This window comes from Electrophorus electricus, chromosome 10, assembly GCF_013358815.1.
Source record: "Electrophorus electricus isolate fEleEle1 chromosome 10, fEleEle1.pri, whole genome shotgun sequence".
In the NCBI taxonomy this organism is placed as follows: domain Eukaryota; kingdom Metazoa; phylum Chordata; class Actinopteri; order Gymnotiformes; family Gymnotidae; genus Electrophorus; species Electrophorus electricus.
This window is the reverse complement of record NC_049544.1, coordinates 5,310,624-5,323,123: the sequence shown is the minus strand read 5'-3', so window position 1 is coordinate 5,323,123 and position 12,500 is coordinate 5,310,624. Positions and strand designations below refer to the sequence as shown.

The 12,500-nt window shown below is 46.9% G+C and overlaps 1 protein-coding gene across 6 annotated transcripts in view; it reads left to right on the top strand.

The window, feature by feature from the left end:
* The window catches only part of creb5b (cAMP responsive element binding protein 5b), a 47,700-nt gene that overhangs the window by 4,134 nt on the left and 31,066 nt on the right, over positions 1-12,500 (top strand). For all 6 annotated transcript variants that reach the window (XR_003409972.2, XR_003409973.2, XM_027000036.2 and 3 more), the window contains exons 2-5: positions 1,537-1,614; positions 2,227-2,320; positions 4,236-4,357; positions 6,693-6,859. Coding sequence is in view for 4 of the 6 variants with exons in the window: in XM_027000036.2 (XP_026855837.1) it covers positions 1,561-1,614; positions 2,227-2,320; positions 4,236-4,357; positions 6,693-6,859 (437 nt within the window). In the remaining 2 variants the exon portion in view is untranslated. The remainder of the gene's footprint in view (positions 1-1,536; positions 1,615-2,226; positions 2,321-4,235; positions 4,358-6,692; positions 6,860-12,500) is intronic.

Sequence of the window (12,500 nt, the reverse complement as noted above, 5' to 3'; positions counted from 1 at the left end):
TGACTACATGAGAGGAAACAGTTGGCTAGACCGATCAGAGGAAAAAAAAAACTCGCATGCAAATTGTGTATGAAAGCGTTCATGCAGCGTTCGTCTCCAGAGAGACTTAACTTGAAGACGGCTGAAGAGAGCTCTATGTGCCTCCCTTTTCATCTCTCAAAGTCCCTAACATATTTACTTTCCATGTATTTGGAAGGAGAAGTGTTTGTTAGCCCACAGCCATTAGTCTTACTCCACTGTTGTATATGGAGGACTCTACTCAGGCTAACATGCTCTATTAACGCTACTTCTCATTAGTCTGTTGTGGACCACAATACTCTTGCTAACAGAATTATAAAGTTCGAATTTGACTACGTTAGCTTTTGAAAGCACATTTTTTGCTAGAGTTATTGCACGATGCAGAGTCATCAGTGCATGTCTTTCAATGGCCTGAAGGGGTGGACTACCTCAAATCTATCCAGCTGAGTGTGAACTCGGGGTCTAATCATAGATGTACAGTCATTGAGTTGCATAAGATAACCGGGGCGCTATGAGGGCCAGGCTGTCCAAGTTGCACACCGAGCTCGCATCATCTCTGGAAATAGAAGTAAACTCTCGAGCCACACATGCTGACTGGCATGGTACACAGGCCCTGGGGCCTGATCCCCATGGCGACAGTTGGGGACAGCTGAATGCGAGCCCGTAAGAAAATCACTTGTAAACCAGCTTCCATCAACACAGAGGTGGAACGGCTACAGCTACACGCTGCATGTGGGAAACAGAATAGCTAACATACCATTCCATTGTCGGGCTGTCACCGACGGTATTTAGCAGCATCATGACACTGAACAAGGGATTTTGCTGGATAGAAAGACAGGGAAGGATTCTTCATCACTGATGGAGAGAAATATATTGTCTACTTGTAAGATACACACTAAAAATTGTTGAAAGTTTTGCCAGTGTTCTGAGACATAGTTTTTCTCCATGCCTCTGTCTGTAAATTATTGCCCTGTCTATTTCATGCTGTCACACTCATTATCACCCTAATGAATAGACTCTGACATTTACCATTATTAGACGTCAGTTTAGAAATAATTATCTCATCATCGCAGCTAAAGACATGACTGGCCGGATATTGAGAAGAGAGCATTGATGAGGGGTCAAAACAGTAAGTAGTAATGTCAAAACAGTGAGTAGTAATGGCAATTTGTTGATGTCTGGGTAAGCCACTGTACCGGGTTTAGGGATAGCGGATAATTTACACCTTGCGCTGTGGTCAGCGGCAGCACCATGGAGACGCTGTGGCAGGGTGACATCTCAGACCAGTAAATACGCCATCCTCCTTATCTTAACTGTACCCCGACATGAACCTAACCTCGACAACTCACGACAGTCGCCCCGCGTGGGCGACTGAATACTCACCGACGAGATTCCAGCGAAGTGCCGCTGGGTAGCACGGAATACCACCGGGACACAATACAGCCGTGAGACAATGCGAAACGCTACGGTATCCTGAAGGCGGGTGGGACGTTGATTTCTACGCGCCTTTGTGTTTAGGTTTATGAGGAGCCGGTGACAGTGATGAACTCCGAGCAGGAAAGGCCGTTCGTGTGCAGTGCCCCGGGCTGCTCCCAGGTGAGTCCGACCGAACAATGGCAGGGAGGAACGCATCAGTAACCCGAGAGAGCCGGACTCAAAGAGAATCGCTGCTGCACAGAAAATAGTGAAATGCGACCCTACTAAAAAAAAACAAAACAAAAAAAAAAACAACAAAACTGCTAACCCTCCGGTCTTTTGATGTGAAGCCACCGTATTTCTGTAGATGTCTGGTTCACTACATGGTTCGTGTTGCTAAAAAGTAGCCCGAAGTAGCACATCATAATTAAAGTGTCTTTCTCGTGATTTTTATGTGTAGTGCGTATCGGAGCGAGAGATGGGCCTGAAATCTTATTTACAACTGAGGTATAAAACGGGATTGTGAGATTAAAAGATGAGTGTTTCTAAAAGCTATCTACTGTGGTTAACACGACACACTACATTCTTGTACAATGGATGATAAATCATCCATTTTTAGTCATATTTACTCTGAATTGCTAATACTGACATGAATAAAACTTCTCAAGAATCCATTTCAAGCTATTCTAGTGACTTCTGCTAAACTAGAAAAGCAAAGACGAGTCACTGACTGTTTTTAATCATGAATCTAACCACAATTGTTTTTGGGTTGGCTGCTTCTGCACCCTTCAGCGTTTTCCCACAGAGGACCATCTAATGATTCACCGCCACAAGCATGAGATGACCCTCAAGTTCCCCTCTATCAAAAATGACAACATGCTGTCAGGTGAGAGGGGCACGCACACACACACACACACACACGCACACGCACACGCGCGCGCGCACGCACACATCCGTCCTATGCACATTTCTGATACTATATTCATGGGGGGGGGGTGTCCATTTAACGCTTTTATCTAGATATATTCTGTTTGTCTATAACCAACTCTTACTAAAACCTTAATGTTGAAAAGGTTTTTTGTTTTGGTTAAGATTGGGAAAATGGAGTTTTAGAATTCCTAATGCTTTAGAGTCACTAAGAGGACATTCATAAAGATAGTAATATTAACTTATAAGCACAGTAGAGTACGCGCGCCTGCGCGCGCACACACACACACACACACACACACACACACAAAAACACACACACCAACCAATGAGCTCTGTGGACCATCTGAGACTTCACTTGACGTCTGTCTTTGATTATAGTGCATTAGGCAGGCCATTATGTGCTGGGAGCGCGTAGATGAAGTTTTAAACGCGGAACTATGTGGTTAAAATAATATTTGCGCTGCCCTCTAGCTCACTCCTCTAATCCCCCATATCACTTGTGCATCCAGGCCCCATGGTAATTAGAGGGCCGGCCGCCTCAAGATGAAACCAAACAAACCCCGCGACCACAATCGCTGGGATGAAAACAGGGTGAAAACCCCGAGTGTAAATTTAGAGACAAATTCCATAGCCGACTCCAGCCATACACACATTATGCTATTTTAACTGTAGAAGTGCAAACACCTGTGACAAACGGCTCTCGGTGGTTACCTTAGGTAACTTTTGGAATGACTGAAAATGACATTAACATTCGCCTCACAAAAATACCTGTTTTCCTTTAAATTGTGTGTCAAAAGAAAACGCTAGATCGTTCTAATTGTCGCTGCCTTTGAGAGGCTTCGAAGTAAATAAACGCGAAGGTCTTGTGTAAGTGGAGGAGGCGGCGAGGTGTTGTGGACGGCATCGGCTCTCCCTTCGTCCCCAGAAGTGCAGAGATTCCTCCTCTTCATTACTTGCCCTTGTCAGGGAGGCAGGTCGGGTTTCGGGGCAGCGTTAGGTTTCCTATTAGGCGCGCCTTCTTTTACATTCAGCCCCTCCGTCTCCCCTCTTAACTCCCTCGCTCGCTCGCTCGCTCGCTCGCGCCTCCCCAACGTGACCCGCGCGCTCTCCCGCGCGCTCATTCACTACTTCATCTGTTCGCTCGCTGACTTCCCTCTCTACGTCGTTCACTACCTCGCAGCACCCTTTGGCCTCGCTTGTTTAGGTTTGCTCATTCTCCTCCAGTCTCTCTCTCTCTCTCTCTCTCTCTCTCTCTCTCTCTCTCTCTCTCTCTCTCTCTCTCTCTCGTTCTGCTCTCCTCTCTTCCTATGCCCTCTCTATTTCTCTCTCTCACACACACACACACACACACACACACACACACACACACACACACACACACACACACGCTGGCGAATAAATAAATAATCTCAGATAAGTATTCAGCCAGAAGTCAAGCATACACCTCATTGAGCATGTCATAGATGGCAATTTGTAGCCACAATTAAAACCACACAACTTATTATCATATACTTTATCTAACCCACAATGAAAATTACAGTCTAGACTTAACCGCATGTGAAGTGCTCAGAGTTTGATAATGGGTTTTATCCTATGAACACTGTTGACTGTGTGAGTGTTAACAGCTACGCTTCTGTAAAAAAAAAAGCTTACATGTAAATTACATCACTCCCACCATAATACAGAGAATATTTGGCACATTATGGTAAAGGACTTTGGTGAACAGTTAATGCATTCTGCCTGTATACAAAACAAATGCTTATTTATACTGCAGTGTGTACCATCTGCTTTATGTAGGCACAAAACTATTTATGTACGTTTATGGAATTTTTTTTTTAATCTTCTGTTTGTTTTTCTTTTTTTGTTTGCAGATCAAACGCCGACGCCGACGCGGTTCCTGAAGAACTGTGAGGAGGTGGGTCTTTTTAGTGAACTGGACTGCTCCATCGAGCAGGAGTTCTGCAAGGCTCAAGAGGAGGAGGACAGCAAACAGGTGGGAGAATGGGGACCGGTCGCATGACTGTTGACCACTGCTGTCATCACTCACTCAAAGCAAAAACAGCACTACACCAATAAGGAACAGTTTCTCACCTGCACATACACACACACACACACAGATATGTAGTTGTGACTTGGTGGTCATATTATTCACCTGAACTTCAAAGAGGTTGGTTGATGTTGTACCAAATCCTCATTGAAATGTACATGCCCACATACACCCATGCACACTTCCATGCACACAGCCCTGTACACTTCACACACACACATGCACACACACACACATGCACACACACACACATGCACACACACACACACACACACACACACACACACACACACACACACACACACACACACACACACACAAAATTTATTATTAAAATGCAATGCCAGCAAACTTCAAAACTCAGTCAACTGGATCGGTACAGTCTATCTCTAAAATCGTCTAGGGCAGAGACTTTCTCCTCAATTAGATTTAATGTGGCATTTAATCCAGAACATGCTTCTGCGATGTTACATAATTCAGCCACGTTTCATACATGCCTCATAATTGTCTGTGTCTCACGCAGAACGATGTCATTTTGATGTCCGCGTGATAATTTCACAGTTAATACTGCGATGTGGGAATATGACTCTTCAGAACTGAGGGCCATGGGTAGTTACATTCAAACAGCACGACTGGGATCTCTCCCCTAAGGTGGCCAGGAACTACTGCATGGCTGAGCTACGTTGGTGAGACCTCTTGTAGATTGGCTGATGTCTGGGTATTGTGAGAAGTTTACTTTTGTGGTGGAGAGTTAGTGGACCGGGCAATGTGAGGAGTTAGCAGGTTGGCGCAGGTTTTTGCAGTATAATATGTTAAGAACTAAGACTTGTGGATCCCAGGTGAAGAGGGACAGCTCAGACGTTGCCTGGGGTGGGAATTCAGCCTGTCTTCTCAAACCTTTGAAGAGAACGAAACTTTTGAAGACTAGTTCATTTGGAATTTAGACTGAAATACCAAGGATACGTTTTTTCTCAAGATTAAGATCGACTCCCTTTCATAAGAGATCCAGAAGCAAAGTAGGACATGGAATATGTCTGAAACAGAATTAATATATTTCCAGGATTTCTACACTTTGATTGGAAAAGGAAAAGTTGGCTTTTCTAGACATTATGACCCTTATCATACATTGCAGAGCACACGGCATTGCAGTGTGCAACAAAGTAGGTTCAATTGTCAGCGCCCAATGACAGTGAAGTTCAGTCCCTAATTAGGCTCGGTTTATGTACGAAACATGCTATATCTCCTTTTCATTTGAATAATCAGCCCCCAGATTCCAGCCTCGGTTTTGGTTATATCATTGGCCTTGGCTGTAAACTGCAGAGCTGAAGGTTGTAGAAGCAGCCTGCCCCCCCAAGCCCCTCCCTCTACCGCCCATGCCGGAGTGTCCCCGAGTGGACCACAACTCTACGAACTTCCTCATCTCGGTTCACACTTCTCATAGTGAGATTTTAGAGGCAAAAACTTCAACAAAACACATTTCTCAGGAGAAATATATAGGCTTTCCACCATTTTATTTATTTTTTTAATGTTTTATTTATATGGGCTGGGTGCCAGAGCTATAGAAGCATTCCTTTAGTGTTTGCTAAAAAAAAATAATAAAAAATTCAGTGGGGGGAAAAGAATGGACGTTTTGAATGTGAGAAGCAGTACTGGCTTTGGTGTGTCTAAATCAGGTTACTCTAAGGGTTTGAAGCTTTTAAAAAGGTGGTTTGAAAACAGGCCAAGTATTTAGTAATGATTCTAAGTGTTTGAAGATATAGTGTTTCAGTTTCTTCTTTGATCAGCCATCGCAGTATACTCACACATACATATGCACACATACACACACACACACACACACACACACACATGCATGCGTGCGCACACACACAGACACACACACATACACACACACACACACACACACACATGCATGCGCACGCACACACACACACACACACACACACACACACACACACACACACACACACACGCATGCATGCGCGCACACACACAGACACACACGCTTATTTATCTAGCAGAAGATAAAGCTTTCTGAGAGACATACACATAACATCCTATATTTCGTTTCCACATTCATTACAAATATTCTTTATACTATATTTCTTTGTCACTTTTCTCACATTCTCTACGATATTCAATCACCGATGCAGTTTTATATCTTACACCCATCTTAAAACCGTATCAGCACAAGGACATTTTGTGATTTCTGCCTGCCTTGACGCCAACTGCCGGGAGCCTGTCACCAGTGGAGTGACGCGCACCTTTCCTCTGTTCTCAGAACATCGCGCTTCACGGGCAGCCTGGACCCACCCACCCCCACCCCACATCCCACCCCCATGCCCGAATGGTCACCCACGAGAGCAGCATAGTGATCCAGCAGGCCCTTCCCTCGCCCCAGTCCAGCTCGGTCATCACACAGGCGCCCTCCACCAACAGACAGATCGGGTGAGTGGGAGCAGCGGCCGGAGCCAGTCACGGGCCTGCCCCGGTTAGGAAAGCCTTGTGTTAGCTTCACACTTTCAGTACTTTTTCAGCAGTGTCCCAAAATTCTGTTCTGTCAGTTCAGGTCTCGCTTTTCGCATGCCTCACTTTCGGACGGGATTGGACGAAGGTGAGATTTATACGCGCTGCAAATTTATTTTCAACCTTCTGATTTCCCACCTGATAACTAAAAAACAGTCCAAAGCTATACGGTTAGCTACAGAACCTACAAAAGTGCAAGGCATTCAACTTATTTAAATGTTTACACGAACAAAATTATTGACACATTTTAAACACCATGTAAGGAGCAGTGTTTTATGTCACCGATGACATGAGCACCCTCAGGGGATTAAGCTGCCTTTTAAAAAAACTTTGTAAAATACAACCTTCTGACTCCCAGCGTGAAAGCTGTGTGTTGTGAGATTACACAGAAGGTGATGTTGAGGGAGATGATTTACACGATGCTGCGCAGCTGCGTTGCTTTTATTTCTGTTCCTTCTTGTCCTTTTCTTTAAGTTGACCACCATTTGGGGTTGAGTGCCACACATTAGTCTGACTGTTAGTTTAGGTGCCATATTTGGACTCTTTCCAGTTAATTGCTAACACGATTGCAAGTGTCTCTTCTATAACCTTCTATAAAGACAGACCGTTGTTTAGACAGTAAGTGCTTTGTTTCTCCATTTACTGCTTCTCTTAGTAACGTTGTGATGCTGCTGGTGGCTTTGTCAGAACCGTTCTGTCTGGGTTCTTCTGGACTACTGCGTGGCGTTGGTGAGATGGGGAGTATGTGTCTGTGTGTCGGAGGGCTGACTTTTATGTTTGGTTTTGTGCGATATGTGAGGTAATCAGAACGCTGCGTTATACTGAGTACTGAGTGCTGTGTGTGTGTGTGTGTGTGTGTGTGTGTGTGTGTTTGTGTGTGTGTGTGTGTTTTGTTATCGTGCCATTGTCACACAGGACTGAATGTTGGTGCAGCTCCCTGGGGATGGGATTATCTCACTGGAATTCAGCATTCACAATGCGTGCGCACACACACACACACACACACACACACACACACACACACACACACACACACACACATACACACACACACACACACACAAACATACACACACACACACACACACACACAAATACACACAACCATGTCAGCTGGCTAACTGAGAAATCACAGGCCTCATTGAAAAATATGGCATTGATCATTTAAGTAATTAGCCTGACCAAAGGTAGCGGTTGTAATTTTCAAAGGGTCAGACAATGCTGCATATTTTCTGTCCTTAGGCAACTAGAAAATCATATTTTTCTCACTGTAACTTTGGCACTTTTTACATGTACTGCAGCTGATGTGCTAACCATTCTTAATAAGGGGAGTCTTGAGATTTCAGAGAAGATTTGGTAGTTTTCTGTATGTCCTGTTGCGTCTCCAGCTGTGCTATATGCATGACCACATGTCTGTGCATGTGCGTGTGTGTGTGCACGTGTGTATGTGTATGTGTATGCATGTGTGTGTGCGTGTGTGTTGGTGAATGTGTCTGTGTGTGTGAGTGTGTGTGCATGCATATGTACTTGTGGCTCCTAAAGGGTCTGTGTCATGTAGCCTGCCTGGGTGTGTTCCACACTGATGACATCAATAGCCCTGCTCTGGTGGGGATATGGACTTTTTAAGGCTGACGCCTTTCTTGCGCAAGCAAACCCCAATGCTAATCTCTCACTGTCTCTTGCTCCCTTGTTCTTGCTTCCTGCGTCAGAACATACCCTGTCTGCAACATAATCATCACCTGAGTGTACACACACACACACACACACACACACACACACACATGCACGCACGCATATTCAACAGGACGAGCCCGGTGTCATTTCCAGCTCGGTTCATGTGGTTTGGGCTTTTTTTGAGTGGGATTACACTGTGGCAGACTCCTTCGCGCTGCGCAGGTGAGGTGGTTGCCAGCCACAGCACTCCCCCGGCTGACCTGATCCTCTGAAGCTGCCACTGGGGAAGTTCAGTCTGTCGAGATAGAAGACGCAGCGATGAGTCTGCAGGCGTTGCGTGAGGCGAATCTGTTTTCAGTAACCCCCATGGTGAATTAGGGCGTTTACTAGCGTGGTCCCCAGACGATCCCTGTCCCTGTGTGTTTGTCAGGCGGGCCCTCCTCCTCCACGCTCCGACAGCCGCTCTCGCGCACATGTACGAGGACGCACAGGGTGGGCTGGCAGCCGGGCGTCGCGGCAAGCGAGCGTGCCTCGAGCGTGCAGCGGTGTGCCGGGCTGCGTGCGTGAGGTCAGCGGAGACAATGCGTCCACTGTGTCAGCATGGAGACTGAGCGGAGGCAGGCTTGTGAATATTGGATGGGAGGCCTGTCGCTCAGCTTGACTGATGGGCCGACAGTGGCTTTTGTTCAGGAGGAGGGATGGAATTTTACCCAGAGAGAAGGGCAGAGCGAGATGGGATAGACAGAGAGGAAGCAGTCACAGCGGCGATAAGAATGCCGTTGGTGAGCTGAGCTTTAATGTGCAACATAAATCTCCTTCCTCATTGTCTTTCTGTTCTCACATAATAATACTTGGTCTAGTCCCAAGTAGCTTATGTCAGTCAGTGACTGCTATGTAGAAACTGCAGAATTTGTGATTTGAAAACTCATTGTATGCTCTTGTAATGCAACTTATCTTCACCCCTTCCATGACACGATACGCTCAGATATCATGAAGTGACTGCTGTTGTAAACAGGCTGAGTACGCTGTCTAATGAAGCGTTTGTCACTTTGGCAGGTTTATGACAGGATTGTATCAGGTTGCAGCATGTCTAAAAATGTTGTACACTTCCTAGAATGCACCGCTGGGTGTTTGGAGGCGGCAGTGGGGGTTAGGGGGTTTTGGGGGAAGGGGCGGGGTCAGGAACCGAGCAAATGCGCAGCTGTAATGAGCGGGCAGACCAGGCTGTGGTTTCCGGTGCGGCAGGTGAATCCTATTGGCCAGGCCTGAACAGGAAGAGACATGCCAATTTCCACATCCCTGCTGCAAGTGCAGTGTAAGTGGAGTCCGTAAGATTCCTTAAATAGAAGCTAGGTATGACTTTGTATGCTGTGACTGTTGGTAGAGGCAGGTTTTGAAGATTCACTCATGTGATGGAGTGTTTGCTTGGGCAGGTTGGGGGGGGGGGGGGGGTGGAAATGTGAAATGCCACCTCAACGAGAAAAAGCCCAGCAGGGAAAATCCCCCTCTTCAACTACTTCCTGGGGCTTTCAGAAACCCACAGGAGCTCAGTGAACACTTCTGCTCATGGCCATCTCCTCCTCCCCCTCCCGCCCCTTGGCGAGTGGCCAAGCCTCTGGCTCACTCTCATCGACTCCCCCAGCGGAGTTGTTCGGGCACTATGGCCGGAGGTCGCTGTGCGGCGTCCGAACAGCCTTCCGAGCTGCTGCCGTTTTGCAAGTATTACGCGGGAAAGGTCATGCGTGCATGGACAGAAGGTGTGCGAGGCAGATTTCACAGCACTGAGGGAAGATGTCGTTGTGTCTGTTGTTATTTCTAACACCTACTGTACCTTGCATCAAGAAGGCCGGCGTTTGCGGGTCAAAACTTAAATTGTCATTCCTGTTCCATTTACTGATTTGTTTTGCAATGGTCCAGGCAGGTTTCTCACGGAGGACAGAATCATCCGTAGATTTGTGGCTCGTTGCTTCTGGCCAAGTCCTCCGAGAGCAAATCTTTCTCCAAGCTCCACCACATTTGCTAAGGAGTTCTTGAGGCTTGGAACCAATTAAGACTGGCCTTCGCTGAACGGGAGGCCCACAGCTGCAAACCCAAGGTCCCACCCCCCACCTCCAGCCTGCCCCACCCCGCGCTCCACTTCCCCCTGTGGCTCTCCACTGGGTCCCAGCTCCCCACCCCCACTCCCCTGCTGCACTTTTCCACCCGGCCCGGCAGCAGCAACATCCCGGAAGGAGATCGCCAAAGGGCCGAGGAGCAGCGCGAGGAAAGGGACAGAGCGCGGTGGATCTGGACGCAGCGGCCGCCGTTAGTGTCCGGCGCGGGGTTAAGGGAGGCTGGGCGAGGTGAAGGCATTGTTGGGGGTGCGGCGGCGGGACCGCATGATTTGAACAGCTCTCTACGTCGTGAATTACAAACATCTGTTTCTGACTTATGTCAGTGCTAAACGTATTAGACACAGCTAGTCAAGCGCGTGAGATAAAGCACTGTACAAGGCCCTCAGTCGCTCTCTCTCTCTAGCAGCTGGGGGAAGAGGGCGGAGGCACTGCAGAGCGTAGGGGCACGCACAGGCACCATGTGCACGGTGTGGCCGTGTTGGAGGGAGCTTAGGAATTGCTTGTGATGGAGTGAGCGTTTGATAAATGCAGCAGTCAGCTCGGGGCCTCCGACATGTCACTCATCCCCTTTGTTTAAGATTTATTACACCTAGTTACCACATGCTAAAATGGTTAGCATGTGTGATGGCAGTAACCCGAGCTGTGACTGGACCGTGTTGCACACCTCTTGGCCAATCGCAGACAGCGGTGCTAGCTTTAAACAGGCTACATACAACTTGAATTCCAAAGCGGGGTTTTTGTGTTCGATGCAGAGATGCCCCACCAGATGCTGTCATCTGGTGCGTAACGTAACGCGGGGCAGGTGAAGGCTGCGTGAAAAGTTTTCCTTGGCATTCATTCAGAATTTTTCAAGTTTCTTTCAATATAGGCCACATCTGAACTGGTGGCCTGGTGACACTCCAAGAAATGACACTGTAGTGACGTGCTACAAAAAAAAAAAAAAAAAAAAAGCAGCACAAATGGAGATTTGGTTGCTGTTTGTTTTAATGTTCGAATGTAAACTTCTGCCTGAACTCTTCTGCACCGCTGCTGTATTGTAACAGCACCTGTGCCAAGATTTAGATGACCTTAGAAGACAGAGGTCAGAGGTGAGAGTAGGGTAATGTTAGCACATGCAGCTTTTGTATCTACTAGTGTGTGTGTGTGTGTGTGTGTGTGTGTGTGTGTGTGTGTGTTTGTAAGAGACAGGTCCCATGCAGGTGTTCAGCTTCAAGAAGCTATTGGAGCTACTTTCCCATAAGTAAAACATTCCACAGGTCCTGTTTGAAAGCAGTGTCGTAAATACTAGGATTACCTGCTTTCAAATGGTGTTGCTTATTTTCTGCATTATAAAGTGAAATGGAGTTGTAGAGCCTTCAACCTAGAAGGAAGTGTGACATAAATATGACACAGCATGTCCAAATGTTCTTCAACAGATCGCACTTACTGAAACTGCCCCATTGTTTTGTGTGTGTGTGTGTGTGTGTGTGTGTGTGAGGGAGAGAGAGACAGACATAGAGAGATTCTGCGCATATCTCTGCTCTGCATGCACGCTTGTTTTCACACCTCTACGAAATAGAAAACAACCCGAGGTGCTTCTGATGTGCAAGAGGAAGCCGAGCGCTGAATTAAGACTCTTGCAGCATTTGTAGAGTCACAGCACCCAGAGAGGGACAGGGATAGGCATCGACAGACGGAATGGGGAGAGTGGGGTGGGTGTTGAGAGGGACAGAGAGAGGTAGAAAGAGGGTGCACACTTGGTCAGATGGAATGAAGGGCAGTACACAGCTCACGGT